Source organism: Globicephala melas, chromosome 12, assembly GCF_963455315.2.
Source record: "Globicephala melas chromosome 12, mGloMel1.2, whole genome shotgun sequence".
Lineage (NCBI taxonomy): Eukaryota > Metazoa > Chordata > Mammalia > Artiodactyla > Delphinidae > Globicephala > Globicephala melas.
In genome coordinates this window covers 6899238-6926412 of record NC_083325.1, presented here as the reverse complement: position 1 = coordinate 6926412, position 27175 = coordinate 6899238, and the positions used below count along the sequence as shown (strand labels likewise).

The window sequence follows — 27175 nt, the reverse complement described above, 5'->3', positions numbered from 1 at the left end:
TTCTTGGACTCATCCCCACACCCATCTTAATACTCAATCTAATATGAAAACATTTTGTTTTAAAGGATGACTGGTTGGATGAATGGATGGAAGGAAGAAAGGAAGAGCAAGCTACATCCATCCTGTCTATTAACCTGGGTTAATGTTTCTTCAGTGTTTCTAAAACAAAGGTGATTAAAAAGCAATACAGCAGGAGAAAAAAGTATTTTTATTAGATAATAGAGAATGCTATAGGCATTAATCTCATCACAAGTTCTTTAAAACTTTAAAATCTCTTAAGGGGTTTAAAATTCAAAAATTCACGAAAAAAAGTTACAACTTTTATTCTTTGACTCCTTAAAGACCTCAAGGACAACTTAAGCTACTGTTATTAGGTTAGCAAACCTTATTTCGTGTCACTAGAGGAAGTAATATCAGACCTTTCCAACCAAGACACAGAGATTAAAATTATTACAAAATAAATACATACAAAACATTCACCCTTTTACTAACACCATTTATATGCACCATGCATATTAGGGCCCAACTGCTAATCACTATTATTATGATTATAATAATAATATAGTATCTTCCTACTTAAACTATAATTTTAAACATTTCTTCTTTATTCACCAATTCATAAAATTCTATTAGTTTGTTTATATATTTGTTCAGTGCCTAAGGCATATTATTCAGCTAATCATCTACTAATAGTAATCTAAATTAGTGTTTCCTATCCAGATCCAGTTGGAAACTTGGTCTTTTAGACTGAATTGGTTTATTATGAAGTGGATTGCTACATTTAGACTATCTACAATTTGAGGGAAATGTACTCTGTCCATAGGTACTAATCACAACGATCTTACTTTATTCTTCAGAAAATCCCATACACAGGTAACTATGTTCAATATCCTGTGACAAACCATAATGGAAAAGAATATGAAAAAGAATGTATATACGCGTAACTGAATCACTTTGCTGGATGGCAGAAATTACCACAACGCTGTAAATCAACTATACTTCAATAGAATTTTTAAAAATCCCATAAATTTACATTTATTATCTCCAAAGCCAACCTATACAAACAAATACCTTAGGCAGGAGAGGTTCATTCTGACAAACTGCACTGGCGTCCTGCAGAGCCTGTTCATAGTTCTTCATGGATAAATACAACTCTGCTCGCAGCAGCAATAACGAATTATCACCAGGAGCTGAAAGGCATGAGGAATGGAAATAAATTAAACTGACTGCATTTTTTAAAAATGATCTTTAAGTCATTAAAAATATTAAATTAGAAAACAAACATAAAGGTAAAATAAACAACACCTCCTCTAATCATAGGTAGAGTTTCGTAGTTTGATAAGTATATTTTACATAGCTTTTCTCAGGAAATCAGAAAGAGAATGAGTAAGGTTTCAAAATGCACCAGGAAAAACAGACTGCTACACACACACTAGCTGCAACATCATCTCTATTGAGTAGATGCTGAATCATCTTAATGTCATAACTAGGTATTTAAAAAGAAAAGATTTAGAATAATTTTCTTGAAAGTACACAAGGAAATTCACGCTTAAAGACAGAAAAGTAAAACATGATTTGTTTTTCTATGCAACTGAGCGGGTGCAGATTCGTACCCATGATATGTTCAGGTAAGTGGGAAAAGAAGGGAAAACAAGTCTTCCTTTTCCCTAGATTCTTCAAACGGCAGAGATCTTGAGAATTGCAGTGCTCATATGCTACTAAGGACCTAAGAACAGCTTACAGAGAAGCTAACAGTGCTCTCACTGTGAAGTGATGACAGCGTATGAAGTTGTTGATTAGGCAGGGTACCATGGAAACGTGACAAAGCCGGAGCTCAAGAAAGCAGAACCATCATGGCCGTGTTTCTAGGCCGCTGGACAGAGTTCACTCTACCCATACTCACTGTAGTCTTTGAAATAGGGCTGAAGGGTGCATTTTAGTTCATCGATAAAATTCTGGGCGCCTAAAATGTGTTCTCATCTCTCCACTTAAGACGCATTTTTGACCTGCTCCAAATCCTTGATCTTGAGCTTTTTCTCAAAGTAACCACTTGGTACTTTCCAAAGCCTACCACATCTCCTCTCTGTTTACAGAGTTAACTGGTCAAAGGTGCAGGCAAGGCATGGGGAGCAGGTATTAATTATGTTATTGCTACAAATGTATAATATAGAGAAGGTATGACAAGGAAACAAGTGGGAAAAGGGAAAAGTAACAGCAGGAATGGAGGAGCCAAACAAGAAAAGCTGAATTTTTTAAAAAGACACTGACAGGCTGGAGCAGAGATTAACAACTTTTTCTGTAAAAGGCCAGACATTAAATATTTTAGGCTTTGCAGGGAAAGAGGTCAACTTGAGGGTATTATGCAGGTATTTGTACAACAAGAGAGAAGACAAATATTTACACCTTTTTTATTGACAAACTGCAAAACATAGTAATTTAGTTCTTTTTTTGTAGTATAGGTCTACTAATTAGAAAAATGGAATTCTCTTAGAGAAGACAACATTTTCCTCAATTCAGGTTCAAAGTTAGTGTTCCTGTCATCAAAATTGATTGAAAATGTTCACCTATTGATCTGTAACGAGATTTTACATATTCACCTTTGAAAAGGCACACAGGTACTATGGAATACTGATGTGAACCCACACGCATATAATTTTAAATTGAGCATTTCACTGCCTGGAAAGTGTTTATAGAATTCTTAGATTCTTTTTTTTTTTTTCCGGTATGCGGGCCTCTCACTGTTGTGGCCTCTCCCATTGCGGAGCACAGGCTCCGGACACGCAGGCTTAGCGGCCATGGCTCACGGGCCCAGCCGCTCCGCAGCATGTGGGATCTTCCCGGACCGGGGCACGAACCCGTGTCCCCTGCAGTGGCAGGCGGACTCTCAACCACTGCACCACCAGGGAAACCCTCTATTAGATTCTTCTCATGATATTTGCCCCTTTAGTATGTCAATATACACTAAATATAATCGCAGATTAATCATTTCCAACTAAATATTAGATGAAAGCGCCTCAGTTGCATGGTTGAATGCATTTTGAAATACAGAAATCTTCTTTGGAGACTTTTGGAAATCTAAAACAAACAAAACAAAACAAAACCGCTGCTGGAAGTACAGTGTGAGCTTGGGAAACATACCTACGAAGGCATTAAAACAAGCGAGTATTAAATTTCACAGAATGCTCTTTCAGCATCTATTACATGCAGTATATCTCCTCCCTGTTATTACAGTGAACCACGTTGAAAGATTTGTCTAACGCTGAATTATCCTTACATTCCTTGGATAAGTCCTCCTTCCTGACCTTAACCCTTATTACACTGCTGGATTCAAAATATTACTAAGAGGTTTAATTAAGGTTTGCGCATCTATGTACATGTCAGACCAGTCTATAAATTTTTTTCCCGTGCAAGCTTTACCTGATAACAGTAACAAGATTATTCTAACCCTACAAAATGAGATGGAAATCTTTCCAAAATTTTTTATGAGCTATCGATAAAATAAGATGGGAGTTAATCTTCCTTGAAAGTTTGTTAGATCTTGCTTGACAGTAGTGTCTCTGTTCAGAAGAAAATCCCTGAGTTCAATTTCTTTAATGGTTTTTGGTCCATATCAGTATTTTACTTCTTCCTGGATCAATTCTGGTAATTTATAGTTCCCTTAAAATTGTTCTTTTCGTATTGATTTTAAGATCTGTTGTATTTATATCTGCAGTTATACTTTCCTTCATTCCTGATGCTGCTTGTGCTTTGCATTTGTCTTCATCGCACTTGCCAAACGTGTCTGTTTTACCAGGTTTATAATAAACCAGCTTCTCACTTGTTAACCGGCTCAGTTTTTCCTATTTCACTAATTTTTCTGTTTTTTCACTATTTTGTTGCTTTTACTTTGTGTTAGCTCAATTGATGAGTGAAAAACACATTTCATTTACATTTATTTTTAATCTTTTTCTAATGCGTTTAAGCCTCCACTCCTCAGATTCTAAAGGCTGCTTTTACAGAAGTCCCAGGGCAATAAAATTCACTTCCCATCTAGACGCTGAATGAATCAAACTATTTTCTTTGCTGGCTTCTAGCATTTGACAACCCATTTATGAAGCCAGCACTTCATAATTTAACCTATTAAAACATTTAAAATAGATCTCAACACATTTTCTAAGCATCAAGCCTTAAGCTTAATAATACTGAGAATTTATTGAGGAATCGCTCAAAAATGAATGGAAGAAGAGAAACAATTTAAAATGTTTTGTGTAGAGAAGGTAAATGGAAGAAAAATGTTTCCTCCAAAAAAACTAACACAAAATTTCAGAGAGTTTACCAATTAACCCCTGTACAGGCAAAAGATTCAGAAGAGGACAGCCTGAGAACAGGCTTTGTGAGAAGAGAAGAGAGACTGTAGTTTGTGTTTAGGGCTGATCAAAGGCTGTTCTCCTCCAATTGCCACCCAGGGCCACTGTGGTGCTCGGAGCTGGGGTTACTGCTGGACAGTCTGTCCAGTGAGTGGGCAGTGGAGAGAAGTAGAGACCTATACAAGTGCTACTTTAAAAGGGTTGAATGAAGTGACACAAAGCAATGACAACTGGGTAGTGTTCCCAATGAATAGAAGGAATGAATAGCAATCTCCTCATAGGTTATTTGTTCAAACTAATGTAGGACTTACAAAGTCAAGTCCATAAATCTTGAGTGTACATCTTGAACTTTACATATGTTACACCCATGTAATCACCACCACGGTCATTTCCAGGATCTACGAAGGTTCCCTTGGGCACTTTCCCAGTTAGGACACCTCTCCAAAGGGTCACCACCAGTCTGACGTCTATCACTACAGATTACTTTAGCCTATTTTTGAACTTCTTATACATGGAGTTATATAAATGGAATGGACCCTTGTATCTTTCACTCAGTATCATTCTGTGAGATTCATCCATATTATTGTAGGTCTCAGTGGTCTTTTTAAAAAATAAACTTTTGTGTAATATTATTTTGTGCATTTTACACAAAATACTCTGAATTGATTTACTTACTCTACTGGAGGGCTGTTTCTCAAATGTTTCTGGCACATATAAATAAAGCTGACACATTCTTGCATGTGTCTCCTGGTGGACATGACATTCATTTCTATTGGTATATACTCAGAAGTGGAAACACTGTGTCAGAGGTTGTATATATGCTTAGCTTTAGTAGGTACTCCCAAACATTTAACCTCTACCAAGTGACATTTCCACCAGCAACATAAGAGTTCCAATTCCTTCAAATACTTGCCCAAACTATGTAAATGTTTAACCATGTAAATGGTTAAACTTTCATTTTAACCATTCTGGCGGGTATGTAGTAAGATCTTATTTTAGTTTCAATTTGCATTTGATCACCAATTATGTTGGGCACCCTTTCATATGTTTATTGCCCTTTTGAGACCTACTTTTGTAAAGCATCTGTTGAAGTCTTTGCCTATTTTTTGGACAGACTTCGTTTTTGAACCATAGGCATTCTATCAATATTCTGGACTTGCATTCTCAGTAAGACACATATTACATATACACACCACCTTTTCACTCTTTTAGGGGGTCTCTAAGGAACAAAAAGTTCTTCATTTTAATCAAATCAAATTTATTTTTTCTTTTATCATCCTTTTAGTGTCTTATTCAAGAAGAAATTGCCTGTCCCAAGTTCATATTCTCCTATGATTTCTTTTAGAAATTTAATTGTAATTTCAATGTATGAGGTAAGTGTCCAGGTTCATTTTTTTCCCTATGAATAAGCAACTGACTCAGACTATTTAAAATACTTCTTTCCCCAGTGAATTCCACTGGCATCTTTGTAGTAAACCAAGTGTCAGTTTCTGTGTGTCTATCCTTGGGCCAATACAACTCTTAATCACTGCAACATTATGGTACGTCTTGATACTTTATAAACTCTCCAGCTCTGTTATTTTTCTTCAATACTGCCTTGGTCATTCATCAATTTCCACCAAAACCATTGGCTGAGACTTTGAAATTGCATTGAGTCTACAGTTCCATCTGTAGAGTACAGATATCTTATTGATACCCAGACTTGCAAGTCATGAAAATAAAATCTTTCCATTTATTTAAGTCCACTTTAATTTCCCCCAGAAATGTTTTGTATTTTCAGTGTAGAGGTTGTGAACATCCTTCAGATATTTCAGGATTTATTCCAAGAAATTTTTTGTTCAGTGGGTTGTTTTCAAATTCTGTTTTCTATTTGTTCTTTACTAAGTATTTATAATTATCATTGGTCTTTCTATATTGACCCAATATTCAACACTCTTGATAATTCACTTATAATTTATAATAGTCCAAATATTATTCTGGAGTCTCTAGGTACTCCCACACATGATCTACAAATAATAACTGTTTTATTTTTCCAGTTTTGATGCTCTTTTATTTTCTCCTCATTACACTCACTAGAATCTTTAGTACAATGTTGAGTGGCAGTGATGACAGTGAACAACCCTGTCACCTAGTGAATGGGGAAATATTCAATATTTAATTAGGATGGTTTCTACAGATATTCTTTAACATATTAAGAATGTTTCCTTTTATTCCTAGTTTCCTGGGAGATTTTAACAGACATACGATTTTTCTCCTTTATTCTGTACATGTGGTTGATTTACAATGAACAAACAAAGTAACATTCTACTTGATCATGATGTATCGTTCTTTAAGTTTATTACTAGATTCAATTTGCTAATATTTTGTTTAGGATTTTTGTACCAATGCTCATAAGAAATATCGGACAGTATTTTTCCTTTCCTACAACTGACGTTTGTGCTCACCTTTCTTTCCTCCTTTCTACTTCCTTGGGATTCGATTTGCTTTTCTTCCTCTAGTATCTTGAAATAGAAGCCTGGAGATCACTGATTTTCAACTTTCCTTTTGTAGTAGAGACATTTAAAGCAATAAATTTCCCTCTAAGCATTGTTACAATGACATCCCATAGTTTTACATACAGGCATACATGAGCGAGGTTGTGGGTTCAGTTCCAGACCATCACAATAAAGCAAGTCACACATTTTTTTGGTTTCCAGAGCACATAAAAGTTTTGTTTACACTATATTATAGTCTATCAAGTGTGCAATAGCAGTATATCTAAAAAAAACAATGTGTATACCTTAATTTAAAAATACTTTACCGTTGGGCTTCCCTGGTGGCGCAGTGGTTGAGAGTCCGCCTGCCGATGCAGGGGACGCGGGTTCGTGCCCCGGTCTGGGAAGATCCCACGTGCCGCGGAGCAACTGGGCCCGTGAGCCGTGGCCGCTGAGCCTGCGCATCCGGAGCCTGTGCTCCGCAAAGGGAGAGGCCACAGCAGTGAGAGGCCCGCGTCCCGCAAAAAAAAAACAAAAAACAAAAAACTTTACTGTTAAAAAACATGCTAACCATCAACTGAGCCTCAAGCAAGCCATCATCTTTTTGCTGGTGGAGAGTCTTGCCTTGAAGCTGATGGCTGCTGGCTGATGAGGGTGGTGGCTGCTGGAAGTTGAGGTGTCTGTGGCAATTTCTTAAAATGAAACAATGAAGCATATGCCACAGTGACTGACTCCTCCTTTCATAAGCAATTTCTCACAGCATGCACTGCTGTTTCACAGCATTTTACCCACGGCAGAATGTCTTTCAAAACTGGCATCAATCTTTTCAAACCCTGCTGCTGCTTCATAAACTAAGTTTACATAATAGTCTAAGTCCTCTGTTATCGTTTCAACAATCTTCACAACATCTTCACCAGTAGATTCCATATCAAGAAATCACTTTTTTTTTTTTTTTTTTGCAGTACGTGGGCCTCTCTCACTGTTGTGGCCTCTCCCGTTGCGGAGCACAGGCTCTGGACGCGCAGGCTCAGCGGCCATGGCTCACGGGCCCAGCCGCTCCACGGCATGTGGGATCTTCCCAGACCGGGGCACGAACCCGTGTCCCCTGCATCGGCAGGCGGACTCTCAACCACTGCGCCACCAGGGAAGCCCAAGAAATCACCTTCTTTGCTCATCCTTAAGAAGCAACTCACCTACTAGTTTTATCCTGAGATGGCAGGAATTCAGTCACATCTTCTGGTTCCACTTCTAATTCTAGTTCTCTTGCTGTCTCCACCACATCTGCAGTGACTTCCTCCATGAAGTCTTGAACCCCTCAAAGTCATCCATGAGGGTTGGAGTCAACTTCTTCCAAACTCCCGTGAATGTTGACATTTGTACCTCTTCTTATGAATCACGAATGTTCTTAACAGCACCTAGAATCGTGCGTCCTTTCCAGAAGATTTTCAATTTCCTTTGCCCAGATCCACCTGAGAAGTCACTTTATCTGGCAGCTATAGCCTTACGAAATGTATTTCTTCAATAGTAAGACTTGAAAGTTGAAATTACTCCTTGATCCTTGGGCTGCAAAATGGGTATTGTGTTAGCTGGCATGAAAACAACATTAATCTCTTTGTACATCTCCATCAGAGCTCTTGGGTGACCAGGTGCATTGTCAATGAGCAGTAATAGTTTGAAAGGAATCTTTTTTCTGAGCAGCAGGTACCCACAGTGGGCTTAAGATATTCAGTAAACCATGTTGTAAACAGATGTGTTGTCGTCCAGAGTTTGTTGTTTCACTTATAGACCACAGGCAGAGTAAATGTAGCATAATTCTTAAGGGCCCTAGGATTTTCAGAATGGTAAAGGAGCACTGGATTCAACTTAAAATCCCCAGCTGCATTAGCCCTTAACAAGAGAGGCAGCCAGTCCTTTAAAGCTTTGAAGACAGGCATTGACTTCTCCTCTCTAGCTATGAAAGTCCTAAATGGCACCTCCTTCTAATAGAAGGGTACTTCGTCTACATTGAAAATCTGTTGTTTGGTGTAGCATCTTCATTAATGATCTTGGCTAGACCTTCTGGATAACTTGCTGCAGCTTCTACATCAACACTTCACCTTGCACTTTTATGTTATGGAGACAGCTTCTTTCCTTAAACCTCATGCACCAAACTCTGCTAGCTTCAGAGTTTTCTTCTGCAGCTTCCTTACCTCTCAATCTTCATAGAATTAAAGAGAGTTAGGGCCTTGCTCTCGATTAGGCTTTGGCTTTAGGCAATGTTGAGGCTGGTGTGCTCTATCCAGACCCCTATAACGCTCTGCATATCAGCAATAAGGCTGTTTCACTTTATCATTCATGTGTTCACTGTAGTAGCTCTTTTAATATCCTTCAAGAACTCTTCCTTTGCATTCACAGCTTGGCTAGGTGTTTGGCACAAGAGGCCAAGCTTTTGCCCTGTCTCAGCTTTCAACATGCTTTCCTCATTAAGCTTAAATATTTCTAGCTTCTGATTTAAAGTGAGATGCATGACTCTTCCTTTCACTTGAACACTTAGAGGCCATTTTAGGGTTCTTAATTGGCCTAATTTCAATACTGTTATGTGTCAGAGAACAGGAAGTCCCGAGGAGAGGGAAAGAGTTTGAAATAATCAATATTCTCTTATATTTTTTCATGTATTTACTCTGTCTAGTGATCTTCATTCCTTCCTTTAGTTCCATGCTACCATCTGCACCATTTTCCTTTAACCTGAAGAATTCCGCTCAGTACTTCACGCAACTGTAATGGCAGTAAAAGTCCTTCCTATTATTTACCTGCATTTAAGCATCTTAATTTTGCCTTCATTTCTGACAGATATTTTTCATCGGGGTAAAGAATGCCAGGTAGGTTTTTCTTTCCCCTCTTTCATCACTTTCAAGATGTTACTCCATTATCTTCTAGTTTTAATAATTTTGTTGAAAAGTCAGCTATCAGTCTTATTCTGGCTCCTTTCAAGGAAATATATCCTGCCTTCTCTAAGTGCTTTTAAATGTCTCTTTATGTTTGATTTTCAGTAACTGGGCTGTAAGATACTTAGATACGTTTTGTTTGTTGTGTGAAGTGAATGCTTGTGTTTATCCTGTTGGGCTTACTGAGCCTCTTGGTTCAGTGACTTAAAGTTTCCCATCAGATCTAGAAAATTCTCAGCCATTTTTCCTTCAAATATTTCACTTGCCCCTTCTCCCTCTCTCCTCTTCGGGGGCTCGTATTAAACAGATTTTAGAACTTTTCTCTGTGTCCCCCATTTCTCTTATGCTCTGTTTTTTTCCTCTGTGATTCAGCTTGGATATTGTCTATTGGCTTGTTCCTGAGTGTTCCCATCCTGATTTCGGATGTGTCCAGCCTGTTTTCAAATCCGTCTAATTCTCAACTTCAAATACCGTATTTTCCAGGTCTAGAATACCCATTTGGTTCTTCTTAACAGAGAGTTATCTATTGAGTTATCTTTTCATATGTTTATTTCTGTTTTAACATACAGTTATTTTGAATTCCACTCGCAACTTATTGGCCAAAATTAGTCACATGGCTCTACCCAACCACAAGCAGGCGAGGAATGCAATCGTACTTGTTTGGAGAGGCTATAAAGATACAAACATTTGGGGAACAGCATTAATGATTACCACCCTTGGCTATGGTCACAAAATAACTAAGGGTCAGGCTGGGTCTAAACACAGGCATTTCCAAATCCAAATATTTGTAACCTTTTTACTATAACAAAACCTCTCTTGGGAGCTAATTCATTACTAAGTTAACTTTTTTCTATAAATTTTTAAACTAGAGAAACTTGGCTTTCTTTTCCAATCTTTCAGTGGAAAATGGATACTGAATAAAGTTCTCATGATGAATTGACTGCAATAATCCATGTTTTTAAAACTTTTAAATTGAGGTCTAATATATAAATGGAAAATACAATGAATTATCACAAAGTGAACACACCTGTGCATCCACCGTCTAGGTCAAGGAACAGAACATTACCACTACCACGCAAGTCCCTCCCATACTTACTCACAGTAACATTCCCCTTTTTCTTCCCCAAGGTAGTCACTGCCCTTACTTGCTTCTAACATGCCATAGTAATTTTGCCTGTTTGGACTTACAGATAAATATAATCATGTATTAAAAATGCTTTTGAGTCTGGCTTTCAATTAACATTATGTGATTCATCCACACTGTAGTATGTAACTGAAGTTGGCTTATTTTCTTTCTATGTAGTATTCCACAAAGACATCACAATATATTTACTTATTCATTCTGTTCCTTTTGGACATTTGAGTTCCACTTAGGGCTATCTCTAATGATGTATATATGCTCTTGTACACCCCTGTATACATTTTTTCAGTGCACATATGCTTGTATCTCATTGAAGCTGCTTGGCCAAAGGTCATAATTAACATTTTCAGATACTGCCAAACAACGTACCAGGGGTATAACTATGCAGGCCCATCAGCCGCATACAATAGTCCTCATTTTCTAAATCTTCTCCAAGAGTTGGTATTGTGATCTGTTACATTTCCAGCAATTGTTTTTTAAGGTTCTGTACTTGTGCTGTCTACAACAGTAGCTGTTGGACACATGTGGCTAGTGAAAACGAGAGAGAGGTCTAGGGCAACAAAGGAACTGAGTTATTTTTTATTTTAACTAGTAGAATTTTTAAAAACGGATACTCTTCAGTTAGAGGATAACTTTTAAGTTAATTTGGAACGACACCAACATGAGAATCCACTTTTTCAACTCTAAATTTTAAGAAATCTAAACATAGAGGAAGTACTTCTGATGAAAATTTAGTATCCAAATCGGGGTGGGTAGCAAATGTAAAATACACAATGAATTTCGAAGATTTACTGAGAAAGTAAAAGCTGGATTTTTTTACATTAAAGATATGTTGAAATAACATTTTGAAGGTATAGGGTTAAAAATATTTTTAAAATGAATTTCACCTGCTACTTTTCACCTTTTTTAAATGGGTTAACAGAAAACGTAAAGTACCATATGTGGCTTATACAGTATTTCTACTGAATAGTGTGGCTCTACACCATATATACTGATACATAAATAATTGAAAACTAAAAAATACACAGCCTGTTAAAGTACGGATATGTTGGTTTCAAATACGGTACCAATTATTTGCTACATAAAGCAATTTAACTGCCCGATTCCAGCAGAGAATCTCCCAATTTGGATACAGGTGTGCCTTCTAAAAGAGAAAACCTTAACCCTAGTTTACAATAAAATGCATAATGACTAGAGCACACAATAAGACTCTTAGTAACAAAACATTAAACCAAGTCTTCTTGACTACAGATTTCAGTCATGCACACACAACCCTGTTTCAAAACCAGCGAATTCAGAAAACAAATCACCCTCCATCCACACATTCTCCACCCCAAACAACTGTCAATAGAGCATACTCATTCAGAGTCAAACGCAAGGACCAGGACCGAAGTTTGGGCTTCCTTTAAATTATATATTCTTAACAGGTGGTGGCTGGGCGGGAAGCGGCTGCTGCTGGTCACAGACTCTAGTTTAAAAGATAAAATACACCAGACTACTAGTTAGTATATAACCATCTAAAAAGCTACTCACACCATTACGACATCTAACAGCCTTTGAGAGAGAAGGGAGGTCAGGGCCAAACGGTGGAGTGTAAGAGCATCCTTCCTGGATGCGCCAGCTGAATCCCCAAAGCATTTGCACCAGCAAATCCCCAAATCACAAGGCTATCTTCTTGCGATAGCCCGGGAGTGTCACCTTCTTGTAACACACGAGGGTGTTAGCTATTTGCATTTCCCTGCAAGACGAATTAAAACCCTTGGCCCTCCCCCCACTCCTATACGGCTGAGATAGGGTGAAAAGCAGTGCTGGCCTCACAGGGCGGCTCAGGAAGGCCACGGAGGTCCTGGAAAAGACAGCCCGCAGGTGCAACTGGCCCCTACTCTTCGCCTCACCGCCTCCAGACAGCACAAGAGCCCCGCCGGCCGAACCCAGCTCTCCCGTCCCGGCCCTGCCCCTCAACAGGCGAGCGTGTAGGTGGCCCAGCCCCCGCGCCCGCTTACCGAGGTCCAGGGCCTGGTGGCACCTGAGCAGAGCGGCCTCGGGCTGCTGCTGGCGTTGCAGGATCTGCACCTGGCCCGCCAGCCTGCGCGCCCGGCACTCGGCCGGGAAGCACTTCTCCAGCAGGCCGCTCAGCACCACGTTGACGCGGCGCACCGGCGGCCGGCCCGGCCCCGGCTCAGCGCAGCGCCTGCACACCGTGAGCCCGCACGGCAGCGTCACCGGCTTGTGCAGCAGCCGCTGGCAGCGCGGGCAGTCCAGCAGGTCCCGAGGCGCCGCGGGCACCGAGGCCGACGGCTCCCCGCTCGGCGCCTCCCCGGGGGCGCGGCCCGGCTTCCCCACCGACGACCGCCGCTCGCGCGGGCCCGGGACACACGCCAGGCCGCTCGCCAGCTCCCCCAGCTCGTCGGGCCGCAGCGGCCCGAGCCGCGCGGCGCCGCGAAACGCGCCCAGGGCCTCGGGGAGGCGGCCGGCGCGGGCCAGCGCGTCCCCCAGCCGCAGGCACAGGCCGCGGTCGGGCCGCGCCAAGCCGGCCAGCGCGGAGCGGAAGAGCTCGGCCGCCGTCTCGTACTCGCCCGCGCGGAAGGCCTCGTCGCCCTTCTCCACCCGCTGGGCGAGCGGCTCCCCGCAGTCGCAGCCACGACAGGGGGGCGGCGGCGGGACTGGCTCGGGGCTCATCACCGCGGGGCTGCGGCGACTAGGGCCGAAGGGAAGAACGGAGAAGGGAGGATGCTCGCTGCCTTCCCCGAGAGCCACGCGCGTCTGTGGGTGGGCGGTGCGCGGCGGGCCGCGCGACCACCAACGGGGTCGGGCGCGGGGTGGGGCCGCGTCTCCCACGCGGCGTGGGCGGCCGGGGGCCGGGCGGGCGCGGTGGGCGCGGCCGAGCCCCGGCCCGCGGGGAACGCCCTCCTAGCTCCCCTGGCTTAGGCAGCCGGGCCGCAGGCGGGAAGGCGGCGACCCCTCCACGTTCGTTCGGCGTCTCCGCAAACCCTGTCCCTCCTCGCCCCGGGCGGCCCCGCGCGCGCGTGTGCGTGCGCGCTCGTCTCCACGCGCCCTGGACTCGCGCGTTCTGTGCCCGCCCCGCGCAGCTCCTTGGCCGTCCGCTGCCGCCCCCGCGCCTGCAGCAGGTGTCTTCAGCCCGCCGTGCCCCCTTCTCCCCGCACCGAGTGCCAGCCTAGCTCCAAGGCCTGGCCAAGCCCACCTGCGGTTGTGGTTAAAAAGACAACCGATAAATAAGTACCAGGGATGTAAGGTGCAGCATGATGACTATAGCTAACACTGCTGTACCATATATGGGAAAGTTGTTAAGAGAGCAAATCCTAAGAGTTCTCATCCAAGGAGAAAATTTGTTTTTTCTTTTTTTCCTTTCTTTCTTGCATCTATATGAAAAGATGGAAGGTAGCTGAACCTATTGTAAACATTTCAACCATATATGTAAATCAAACCATCATGCTGTATGCCTTAAACCTATATAATGATGTATGTCAATTATTTTTTAATATAACTGGAGAAGGAGAAAGAGACAGACAGAACTGAGGGAACGTTACCCAGCACACCACTGTAACCCTAGCTTTGACTTAGGAAATTGTGGTAAATGACCAGGAAGCCTGAAGTGGGCGCTGATCGGATCTCATGAGTAAGCTTTTCTTAACGGAACTCTAGATGTTAGAGACATTTTAGAGCTCTAATTTAGACAGAACTCTAACATAGCATGTGAGGAAATACCAGACTAAGTACTGGAAAGGATTTGAGACATGGAAAATTGTATTATGTCCTTGATAGGAAAGTAGAGATAGAATTTCTAAAACTGTCTCCTACAGTGCAGTACTACAGAGAGAAGTTGCTGGAAGGAGGGAATTAAAAACTACACATAACCTGCTCTTCTCTCCCTAGTGCTCGGCCATCTGTTTCATGCTATGTATTTGAATGCGATAAAATGCATTATAGTATTCCAAAATCCGTACTGTTCATTATTTCAAGTCGAAATGTCTTCATTCTAAATTTGTGAAGTTTTTCTACATCTAAAATTGGCTAAAGAAAATATAAGATACTCCCATCAAATCTGGCTTGGAAGAAGGGAAATGCCTCATTAAGTGAGGTGAGAAAATTTTAGATGAGTCCGTAAAACGGAAACGGAGACAACTTTGGCCAGCCTCCTAGTCCCATGATAAAGAAACATGCAGAGCAAATCCCCCTGCCACCCCCTCCATCTGCCACCTCCCACCTTTCCATGAATGATTTTTCTCCTCAGCTTTCTATTTTGACTGATAACGGTTGTAGTCAAACTAGGTTTTGATCTGTTCCTCATTACTGAATGGGTCCAAACTCTCTTTTACATCACTCTTTGGGTTTTCATCTACTCTCTTTATGTAGTAATTCACTTGGATTTGAAGGTTGCTTATCCAACAAATTCACCACCAACAACCGGGAAGCTGCCGGGGGTTGGAGGGCAGCTTTTGAGTAGTTAAAATTGTTGCAACAGACTCTACACTAAGGACTATGAAACCTTATGATCTCGGATCTTATTTGTTCTTTTAGACAAATTTCTAGCAAAAGAACAGAAAGGAGACGCTGTTCGGAGGTATGCCTGCTGAGAGCAAGAAGTGTGTAAAGTAAAAATAACAATATATTGTGAGATTTATAACATGCAGAAATAAAGTACGTGACAGAAATAGCACAAAGGCCAGTATAGGAAAAACAGAGGGCTACAAAGTTCTAATCCTGCATGTGAGATGGTGTAGTCACTTGAAGGAATATTGTAGTGAGCTAAAGATACATACTCCAAACCCTAAAGCAGCCACCTAGATAACACAATATTTATAGTTGAACGTCCAACAAACGAGATAACTGGAATTATTCTACAAAAATAAAGTCTATTAACCCAAAAGAATGAAGAAAAAGAGGAGAAGGGGGAATAAAAACAGAGGAGATGAATAGAAAACAAAGAGCAAGATGGTAGACTGAAACTCAACCATATCAATCCATGTTAATTAAATATTAATGGTCGAACCACTATAATTAAAAGGCAACATTGTCAAATTGTATATAAAAGGAAGGTCCAAATATACGCTGCTTCCAAAACAAAGATACATATAAGTAAAAGGTAAAAGTTAAATAAGAAGATACAAATAAGTTAAAGGTAAAAGGATACAAAAAGTTGTTTCATCTTAACCCTTACCAAAATAAGGGGATAGTGACTACACTGATATCTGACCAAGGAGATTTCATAGCCAAGAATATTACTAGGAGAAAAGATGGCCATTTCATAGTGATAAAGGGGTCAATTGGTCAAGAGGACAGAACAATCCTAAACAAGCATGTGCCTAATAATGGAGCTTCAAAATGTACGGGGTGGGCTTCCCTGGTGGCGCAGTGGTTAAGATTCTGCCTGCCAATGCAGGGGACATGGGTTCAATCCACACGTGGATCCAGGAAGATCCCACATGCCGCAGAACAACTAAGTCCATGCACAACAACTACTGAGCCTGTGCTCTAGAGCCCATGAGCCACAACTACTGAGCCCATATGCCACAACTACTAAAGCTTGTGCGTTCTAAGGGCCCATGTGCTGCAACTACTGAGCCTGTGTGCTGCAACTACTAAAGCCTGCGCTCCACAGCAAGCACTCCAGAGTGGTTATTTTTTGATAGTAATGATGATGAGAATAATGATAATGCTGTATTCAATGAATGCATCCTTCTGTTTCTGACAGGCGCACTGAGTAACAGTATTTTGGAAGGTCTCATGGTATTTATTTATCAACCTCAAAGTGAAAAATAAAACCAAAATATTCTACTTCCGTTATTAAATTCTAGAGCTTTATTATTTACTAAAGCATCTAAGATCTTTTAGCTCTTAAGTACATTTTTAGCCTGTATCACCTCCTGGACACTAAGATTTGAGGACACATCAGTAGGTTTTGTAGCATAACATCCCATCTTGGTACCTTGTACTGGGTGGGCCAAAAGGTTCGTTTTTTTCTGTAAGATGGCTCTAGACGCACTTAGCTGTCTTTAACTTCATTCAAAACAATTTTGTTAGATTGAATGTGCCAGCTGTCATATCAGCGTGCATTTTAAAAAGACATCAAAATTGGTGAATTTTTGTGTAGCCATTTTAATATTGAAGATGGAAGAAAAAAGGCAACGTTCTCGGCATATTATGCTTTATTATTTCAAGAAAGGTAAAAACGCAACTGAAATGCACAAAAAGACTTGTGCAGTGTATGGAGAAGGTGCTGTGACTGATCGAATGTGTCAAAAGTGGTTTGCAAAATTCGTGCTGGGGATTTCTCGCTGGACAATGCTCCATGGTTGGGTAGAACAGTTGAAGTGGATAGCAATCAGATCGAAACAATAATTGAAGACAATCAACGTTATACCACGCAGGAGATAGCCGACATACTCAAAATGTCCAAGTCAAGCATTGAAAATCATCTGCACCAGCTTGTTGTGTGAGTCGCTTCGATGTTTGGGTTCCACATAAGTGAAAAAAACCTTCTTGACCATATTTCTGCAGCAATTCTCTACTGAAATGTAATGAAAACGTTCTGTTTTTAAAACAAATTGTGACGGGTGATGAAAAGTGGATACTGTACAACAATGTGGAATGGAAGAGATCACGGGGCAAGTGAAATGAAGCACCACCAACCACACCAAAGGCCGGTCTTCATCCAAAGAAGGTGATGTTGTGTATATGGTGGGGTTGGAAGGGGGTCCTGTATTATGAGCTCCTTCAGGAAAACCAAACGATTAATTCCAACAAGGACTGCTCCCAATTAGACCAACTGAAAGCGGCACTCGATGAAAAGGGTCCAGAATTAGTCAACAGAAAACGCATAATCTTCCATCAGGATAACGCAAGACCGCACGTTTCTTTGATGACCAGGCAGAAACTGTTGCAGCTCGTCTGGGAAGTTCTGATTCTTCTGCCATATTCACCAGACACAGCACCTTTGGATTTCCATTTATTTCGGTCTTTACAAAATTCTCTTAATGGAAAAAATTTCAACTTCCTGGAAGACTGTAAAAGGCACCTGGAACAGTTCTTTGCTCAAAAAGATGAAAAGTTTTGGGAAGATGGAATTATGAAGTTGCCTGAAAAATGGCAGAAGGTAGTGGAACAAAAGGGTGAATACATTGTTCAATAAAGTTCTTGGTGAAAATGAAAAATGTGTTTTCTATTTTTACTTAAAAACCGAAGGCACTTTTTGGCCCACCCAATATTATTATTCCTACAGGAAAAAACTAGGGAGCACACAAGGATGAAGTAATTAATCATACGCCGAGACAGGGAAGGAACCAAAATGAAATGTTTGGTATTTGGAAACCCCCCTACTCACTGATAAACTCTGATGCCAGCCCTTGATGGGCACTGAGGATGCTTGTTCCTTATTTTCACAATTATACTCACACTACACTTATATTGAGAAAACATGGTAATGCTCAAATGAGTAGGACTCTCTAAGCATTATAAATGATGGATGAGGAATTCCTATAGGTGAAGTGAAACTGTAGGAAACATCGCTGATCCCTGTGCCTATATACTGGCCTTTGTCAGACAGTTTTTAAAAATCAGGCACAGACTCCTCAGGATTCATGGGGATAAAGATAAACTATGGGAAACATTCCAGCCGTCTGTGACATAGATGCACAGTGAGCAGGCGATGGCGTGCATTTCTGTAGAAAATGACCATCAGTCAGTCTACCAGCTTGGAACTTGTTGCCAAAAGCAGAAACAAGCCATTGTTAGTGTTAATGGAGGCGCTGGCTGACAGGTAATGAGGCTATCGATCAGACAAAAGCTCTGTGGCCCTTTCTCCCCTTGGAACTCCCTGAACTGGGCATGTGCAGCATTACAGTGGAAATTTCCCTCAACAAATCCTTTCCACCATGTCCTGGTAAATCTTCACCAAGTAGTCCTCAAATATATAACTTAGTTTCATAGATCATCTAGCTGTTGATTTCCACTGTCCAGAATCATCTGGTGAAAAGACAAGCGCGTAGGCTAAAAAGAAACTGGACATAAAACAACCCCATCCATTCTGCATTATCTGCATTCATAGCTCTTCTGGGGCCACTACCCATTTCTTAGGCTCCGCCACTATACACCTTCCTGCTCTTCACGTGTGGCTGTAAAGGACTGTACCCACCAAGGCCTCCCCAGGTGACCGGGTTCACATGCGGATTCCCACCTACATTTTCAATGACATTTTCCATCAATACGGGGAAGGCAGAATCAACAGGATGTTGTGGCTTCCCTGCATAGGACAATTATCTCGGGCAACAAGGGTTGAAGGCTGTCACTGAAGCGTGTACATGATAACGGGGGGAGCAAAAAAAAACCAATGTATAGAGCACAAAGCTCTCAAGGAAGGAGAATGCCAGTGGGTCACATAGAAACAAAGCATACATTTTGTATCTGTTTGCCAAGAATGGAAGCTGTAGGCTTCCTGAAATCAACCTAAGTTACACATAGATATAGATGAATGGACTGTGTATTGTTACAAAGAAAGAACAAAATGGAATCACTTGTGCTAAGCCCCACATCAGCAAACCAAACTTAATACCTAACCTAATTACAGTTACAGCCTCCCCCAGGAATATAGTCTTAACCCAGCGGTCCTCAACCTTTTTGGCACCAGGGACCGGTTTCATGGAAGACAGTTTTTTCACGGACCGGGGAGGGGGGGATGGTTTCGGGATGATTCAAGCGCATTACATTTATTGTGCACTTTATTTCTATTACTGTTACATTGTAGCATATAATGAAATAAGTATACAACTCACCGTAATGCTGACAGGAGGCGGAGCTCAGGCGGTAACGCGAGCGATGGGGAGCGGCTGTAAATACAGAAGAAGCTTCGCTCGCTCACCTGCCACTCACCTCCTGCTGTGTGGCCCGGTTCCTAACAGGCCATGGACTGGTACCGTTCCGTGGCCCAGGGGTTGGGGACCCCGTCTTAACCGGTCAGTATGGAAATTTCTTGTCAGCACCACTGAGGCAATCTACCACACAGGTCCCTTCTGTCCCCTATAGGTAGCTTACCTAAGCCTGAAGCAATCTACTCTTTTCCTCCTTTTGCTTATAAAAGCCTTCCATTTTGTACAGCTCCTCAGAACTCCTCTCTACTTGCCAGATGGGATGCTGCCCAGTTCATGAATCGTTTAATAAAGCCAATTAGACCTTTAAATTTTACTCGGTTAAATTTTTGTTTGTTAACAGTGTGTACAGGTAGACACACAAGCGCATACACAGAAAACTGTCACACCCAAAGCCTTTTCTGCATATCTTGATTTTACTATATTTTCTGAATATTAAGCAGGAAAACCTTTCTGTAGAATAATTAACTTACCTGCAAGTTTGAGCAGTTGTGGAATAGAAAACTTGCTAATGAACGCTATTCACCTGGGTTTTGTTGATGCTGGACAGGAATAGAGAAGATTTCTTTTTCTGAAACTCCCACCAACGTCCCAAGGAGTGTTTTCAGGCTGACAGTTGCTGGTGAGGACAGCCCTTGGCAAACACAACAGCCGCCCTGGGCCCACAGCAGGTCCCCATTCCCCTCAGAACAAGGCATACAGAGTTGGCTGGATTCGCTCCAACTATCACTGAGGCAAGTTCCAGCAAGAGTAAAATTGGGTGACATCATACAAAGACCTAAGCAAGGGGTTCCAGTCTTTTACTAAGAATTATCTTCTGGAAGGGAAGCTGTCCGTTTGTTTTTAGAGCTTATGATTTAATAAAATAGACAAAATTTCCATTTCCCTGGCTCAGAGATTTTTGGCAACCTCTCCGTAGACTTAGTTTGATTTCCTATCCTCTACCTGCTCTTCAGCAGAGCAAATCCGACCATGTACATCCTGGGCCTAATTTCAGAAGAGTACTGTTTTGTGACCACCTTCATTGCAGCTTCTAAGACCACCTTGGTGAGCTTCCCTGTGTACACAAAGGGAACCTGGGTTTAGCGGGCACTAGAATAGGAGACAGCGCCCCCTGGAGGAAACTGGTGAACAAAGCTGGCAGAGAAACTGCTACAACCTGATGGCTTATGAGTCAGCAGTGGCCCAAGGACCCCCTTAACTTGTGCACCTTTGATGTTCCCAACTGTAAACTGGATATTCTCACTTCTGCTATCCTGTCCATCTTCTTATGCTTGGAAGTTCAGGTCAGAGGTCGTCCACACTTCCCTCCTCAGAAAGCACTTTCGCTTTATCCAAAATTTTATGTGTTTTCATATTTGGCTATTTTTAAGATCAGTGAGATACCATCAACAGGGATGCCAAAATTGTGAAACATCAGAAAGTAAATTAAAATGAATCATGAGGTTTCATGCAGATATGCTGGGGGAGAAGGGAACAGGTTGTCAGTTCTTTCTTCCCAGGAAAAAACCCTGATGTCCTGGGGTTTCCCAGCCCTCCTGGCCTGGGCAGGGTAACCACACCTTTTTATGGGGTGGGCCCTGGCTCAGAAGACTACAGCTTTTGGTCATAATTACCTAATATCTAACCAACTGAAGACTAGAGAATATACAGCTGCTATTTTTATTACCATCCTTCTAGTTTCCAAATAATTTTGCAGTGTAATCTCTTTATGGCCAACTCTTTACTTATATTCTCTATGTAACGTGGAGGTTGGTTCTAGTTTTTTTGCCTTTTAGAAACTTCCCTAAAGTCGTAACATTGGTTTTTTCCTTTTCATTAAAAAATATCTGTGGCCCAGAAATTCTATGCTGAGGTATCTACCTAAGACAACCAAAGTGTTCAAATCTATTTCTTGTATCAAGGGTGTAAGAGGAAGGTAAAAGGAATACTCTTCTTCAGCACCTGGATTTTCAGCATTTTCTGTGAAGGCCTTGAGCAATGGTTTTTAAGGGGTATCCTCACCAGCCACAAAGCACTACTTTAATGAGAGGCAGCTGGAGCTCATTACCAGGAACAAGGGTGGGAACGGGGGCCCTACTTCCTTTCTTCTTCCTGTTTGTGCCCAGCTCCTCCTGCTCAGCTCAGCGGTGTATCTATCTCTCCTCCTTAAACCACTGGACCTGCAGGAGCTCATCTGGGCCTCTGGACCCTAAGGTGGAGCGGCCAATCTGCCTGGCTCAAGATGAGATTCTCATATTCTTATTTCCAAAGTGCTGTCGCCTGATCCTAATTGAACTGCAAATGTTCACAGATCAGTTTTGCTATCATGTACAGAAGGCTCTAGAGTATATCTTACACTCAAGTTATTTTAAGAGATGAAAGAAAGGGCAAATTGTTATTGTTCTTTTCCTAAGGAAAAAGGTAACCAATAGCTGAGAACATGCATGGAGAAATTGGCAGCTTTCTTATGAGGCAGATGTTCCCTCTTTAGCATCCCTGTCCTCCAGTTATGGGATGGGGAGGGTGGGAAGGAGAAAAGACGCTCATGAGTCTTTAGGATGGGGTGGCGTGGAAGCAGCTTAGTTCATGACTGACTCCCAGTGAATGCTGGCAGCTGGGGAGAAGGGAGGTCCGACGCTGCTGCAGCGGTGCCAGGCGTGCAACAGGTGGGTAGCCAAGGGGGTCAGCGAGCGTTCCTGTAGAAAAACGCCATGCTCAGAACGACTGTGCTAAGTCAAGGGAGCATTCATTAAGTATTTGTTCAGGCTCAGGAGCTACGGGAATAAATGGAAACAGTCCCTGCCCTTGAGGGTCACTCGGTCGTGGGTGAGGAGGGGAGTGAGTGGTAGGGGGTGAAGGAGAGCAGGAGATAGGAGATCCATCCATTTAAAACATTCTTTCCTGTAACAGGTAACTGACCTGAGGCTTCCTCGCAGGGGGAGCAGGAGTTAGGTTTATTTAATCCACTATCCTGTTGGCAATCACAGCAAGCCCTCAAGGGCTTTTCAGGAGAATGAGGGCCTAGTTTATCCCCTTTGACATAAACGTCGGAGGTGTGGGGAGGCTCCGCTTTTCCTAGAAACTGTACTTGCCTCTGTAATTCATCGACGGCATGTGCTGTGGGAAGAAGACAAGTGGATTGAAGTTAAAGCATGAGAGTCTGCTTGGTTCAGATAGTCGCTAGTTGTATAATCCTTACACTCAAAATGGGTTTATTGTACACATGTAGCTGGGTCTTTTTCATCCACCCTGGCAATCCCTGTCTTTTAATTAGTGTATTTTGACCATTCACATTTATACTTATTACTCATACAGTTGGATAAATATGTTTGTAGCTTTTCTATTCATTGTGCTTGTTCTTTTTTTCTTCTGGTTTTGAACATTTTAATGTGATTCCAATTTCTCTTCTCTTAGAATATCAATTACATTTTCTTTTTATATTGTTTAGCAGTTGCCCTCAAGTTTACAATATACATGTATAATTAATCTGAGTCCACCTTCAAATAACACTATACTGCTTCATATGTAGTGCCCAGTCTACTGGGAAGCCATCAGAGGCATTACACTGTTACACTTCTGTGGATTCCTAGCATTTCCTTTTGATTTTTCTCAGAGTTTCCATCTCTCTGCTTACACTACCTATCTGTTCTTTCATGATGTCTACTTTTTCCATTAGAGCCCTCCACGTATTAATTGGTTATTTTAAATTCCCTGCCTGAGAATTCCAACATTTGTGTCGTATCTGAGTCTGGTTCTGATGCTCTTCATATTGTTGTGGGTTTTTTTTAAAAAAATTATCTTTTAGCATGCCTTGCAATTTTTTGGTTAAAAATCCAGACATAATGTACATCAGGTTATAGGAACCGAGGTAGAAGGCCTTTCATGTTAGGATGTACGGTAACCTGTGAGCAGCTGGGCTGTGTGTAATGTTTGCTGCAGCCATAGGTGCTGGAGGCTCCAGCTTCCTCCAGGGTCCTTGCTGCTACCTCCTCTCTTGTCCCTGGGCTTCCCTAGAACTACTCCTTAAACAGAGTCTGTGCCTTGCAGCTCTCCCAGCTGTAACTCAGAGTCATTGTATTTGATTTCTGGTGCTGTAGAGGCAGGGCGTGGGGAGGGGGTGGCATTCTACAATTGTAGCTTTAAACCTCAGTCTTTTAGTGGGCCTGTGTCTCCAGGCTGTCACCTTTACAGGTGTTTCTTAGCTGTTTTTTTTTTTTTACCCCTGAGGTGAGACAGGAAGGCTTGAGGGGGCTGGAATTGGGTAAATGCCCATCTCCTACGTGGGATAAGGCTCTGGTGAAGTCTTTCACTCTAGCTAGTAGCCCTTTGTTACGGTGGGTGCTCTGGGCATAGTTCAAAATGGTTACCTTTCTCCTCTATCTGCAGAGCCAGGAGGAGATTTTTCTTGACTCTTCATCATAAGAATGCCTGGTAGCTCACACTCAACCTCCAGCAATTTGTCAGGATTACCACGTAAGTGATCCTACCGGTCCACGGCTCTGGTGGTTTCTGCTACAGGTAAGTTGATCTCAGCTGAGAATCTCCGTATTCACCCATCTCATGATTCTTTGACGAGTATTAAGGAAAGGTGTTTATTTTCAGTTTTCTCAGAGTTTTTCTTGTTGTAACAATAGGAACGACAACTTCCAAGCCCTTTTTACACACTGGGCCTGAAACCGGAAGTCTAGCTGTACAACCTTGAGTAAGTCAACTCCTCTGAAGCTATTTCTCCCTTTATGATATAGTGATCATAAACCTTTCAGGCCTACTTCACGTCATTATTTACATTAAAATGCTTTGTAAATGGTAAAGCACTATGCTTCCATACGGATTATTATGGATTTGTCAACATTCACCACGAATTTGGGAGTTGTCACCAGGAAATGTCTCTCAAGGCAGGAATTACATTTCCCAGCTCCCGTGAAATTGCTGTGTGCCTCAAGGACGCAGTGAAAGACATGTGTCCCAATGCCACAACTGGCTCATAATAATGCCCCAGTGGTCCTCCCTCCTCCTACCCTTCTCCTGCAAGCAGAGGACCATGTGACCTTTGGGTATAATGGAGCCACAAGATGGAAGATTCCCTGCCTACGAGGAACAGACCACTGGATTGTTATGTGTGCAAGACATAATCATTTTATTGTCTTTAATCACTGAAACCTTGGTTTTTGTTTGTCAGGGCAGCTGATGCTACCCTATCTAACAAAGAAACCGTTATCCTGATAGTGGAGCTGCAGTTACAAAAACCTAAAATTTGTCGTTTTCAAATTTCATATTCACTGGTTAGGAGCTGCGTGGCTAAAAAACAGATATCGTGGGCTGGAAAGATTGAGACTCGTGACGCTGCAGTGCAGTATGGAGTGAAACTTACCTGCGACAATATGAGTGATAAAGAGAAAACAGAAAGACTGTTGGGGAAAATGGAGGGAAAGAGGCAAAGTACAAGCATGTATTGACTGTTCCTCTCTACTTTCTGAGGGAGGGAGGGACAGAGAGACAGAGAGAGAGAGAGAGAGAGAGAGAGGGGGGTGGAGAGAGAGGACTGCCTAGTTGAAATTGGCAAGCACAAAGGAAAAGTCCAGAATTTTGGGTCCTTGCAGTGTTACAACAATTTAGAGTTTACAGATTACAGACAACAGGAAATAAGACTGAAAAAGGCCTGTTAAGACTTACCAGGTCAACTCAGTTTTGAGGACAATACAGATGATGGATGTGATGTTGCTGTCCAAGTCTTGTTTTAGACAGCTTCAAGATGACTGCTAATAAACTGACAGGGAGATTGGCTTGAGGGCAAGGAAACAAACATGTAACTCCCCAGTCCTTCCTGTGTACCTGCCACCCCCAGGCCTGGGCGGCCCTGTTCAGCACTTGGCGGCCTCTACTCCGCTGCAAGCTCGCAGCTCTGCTCAGCTCTGAACCCCGTAACCCTGATGGATGCAGCGCCTGGCGTGTCCCAGGGGCTTGGAAGAGGTACTGTGAAATAACACATTTTATGGCAAGACAAGAAAAACTTAAATGTAAAAAAATCTTCTCTGCCCTTTGGCCTCTTCTCTACCCTCTACCGTGCATTGTGTCTCTGCATTAGGCATTGACCAAACCTCCCAATCGGCAGAAACACCTGCTCAGCCATAAACAGCAACATTCCCCTAGAACCAACAAGACAACTCCTTAAAAGATAACGTTCTTTCTTAATCTTCAAAGGGTCACAAGGACCCACCACTTTGTACCTGAAGATCTGGATTGTGTAAACTGTCAACAGTCCATCATTTAATGTATAACCCTCTGTCTCCAAAAATTTATGTAAACTGTGCTCTGACTTCTAATGGGCAGAATAGCTCTCAGAGTTTTCTGAGAGGCTGTTCCTGGGTTATAATCCTCAATTTGTCTCAAATAAAATTTTCCATTTCCTTCTTAGATCGACGGATTTAATCTTTCATCAGCAGTACCTAGAACAGTTTACATTTCATCAAAGAGGTGGCGAGGCTCTTTGTCCAAAGTTCGGCTGCATCTCGATCGTTTTCCCCTTCTTGTCCCACTTTCTGTTCCCTGCTTCTGCAGGTTCCAGTTAAATGCGCTAAGTTGGGGTTGAGTGGGGAAGTGGGGGTGGGGTGTGGTGAGGGGTAGAGGGTGAGCGGTTGGGAAACCAACATCCCCCAGTAACCCTCTGGGACCGTGTCCCCGGTCAGCGATTCTTTCTCCCGGGACCCCTCCCCGCCCTCCCCCGCCCCCCCCAAACAGAGCCACCTGGGCCCCGGCATGTGGGGATCTGCCATCTCTGCGTGCACTCAGCCTCTAGGGAAACCAAATCTCGCCTTGGCTCTGCACATTTCACTGTTGACAGTTTCCAACATAAGATCCATGAAACTAAAATGTGTGAGAAGAAATCCAGTAAGAGAAAAGCGATCTAAGACACAAGCCTATTAAGTCAACCTAATATTATTAAACTTCCAAATTCAGGAACTGCCCTCCCTGCCTTAAGACCGCTTCTTGGAGGCAGAGTTGCTTCTCCTGTTTCTTTTTGAATCAGGCTGATGCTACTTCTGAGTGCTCACCTGCACATTCCCTGCGGGGTCGCCCTCTCTAGCTGCCAACTCCTCCTCCCCCTGCCCCGCCAGGTGTCTCCCCTGGGAATGAGCTTCGCTCCACCCCACAGAGACACTCCTGCATCAGGTGCGGAACGATTTCAACAAGCCTCTGCTAAAACATGATAGAAGAATGACTGATCCTGCAGCCTCCGCGTGTCAGCAGAGGGTGACGGGCCGCCACGCTGGCTGCCCATCACCGGCGTGGCGGGCGGGCACACGAGCGCCTCTCCTCCACCGCCGGCTCGCCCGCAGCCATCACGCAGGCCCGCGTGCCCCTCACCGTCGCCAGGCCTCGGGGACGTCGCGTCCACACAGCACCTGACCTGGAACCGCGGCCCACG

At 42.6% G+C, this 27175-nt stretch overlaps 1 protein-coding gene across 7 annotated transcripts in view; it reads right to left on the bottom strand.

The window, feature by feature from the left end:
• Positions 1-24242, bottom strand: part of LONRF2 (LON peptidase N-terminal domain and ring finger 2) — an 88356-nt gene extending 64114 nt beyond the window's left edge. For 4 of the 7 annotated variants that reach the window (XR_009566100.1, XR_009566101.1, XM_060309139.1 and 1 more), the window contains exons 1-2: positions 12889-13655; positions 1072-1190 (exon numbers count right to left, since the gene is read on the bottom strand). Coding sequence is in view for 5 of the 7 variants with exons in the window: in XM_060309139.1 (XP_060165122.1) it covers positions 1072-1190; positions 12889-13564 (795 nt within the window). In the remaining 2 variants the exon portion in view is untranslated. Of the gene's footprint in view, positions 1-1071; positions 1191-8013; positions 8466-11254; positions 12366-12888; positions 13656-22668; positions 22867-24116 lie in introns of those variants that run through there. The other 3 variants (XM_060309142.1, XM_060309140.1, XM_060309141.1) reach the window with 3 other exon arrangements.
• Positions 24243-27175: the final 2933 nt, after the last annotated feature.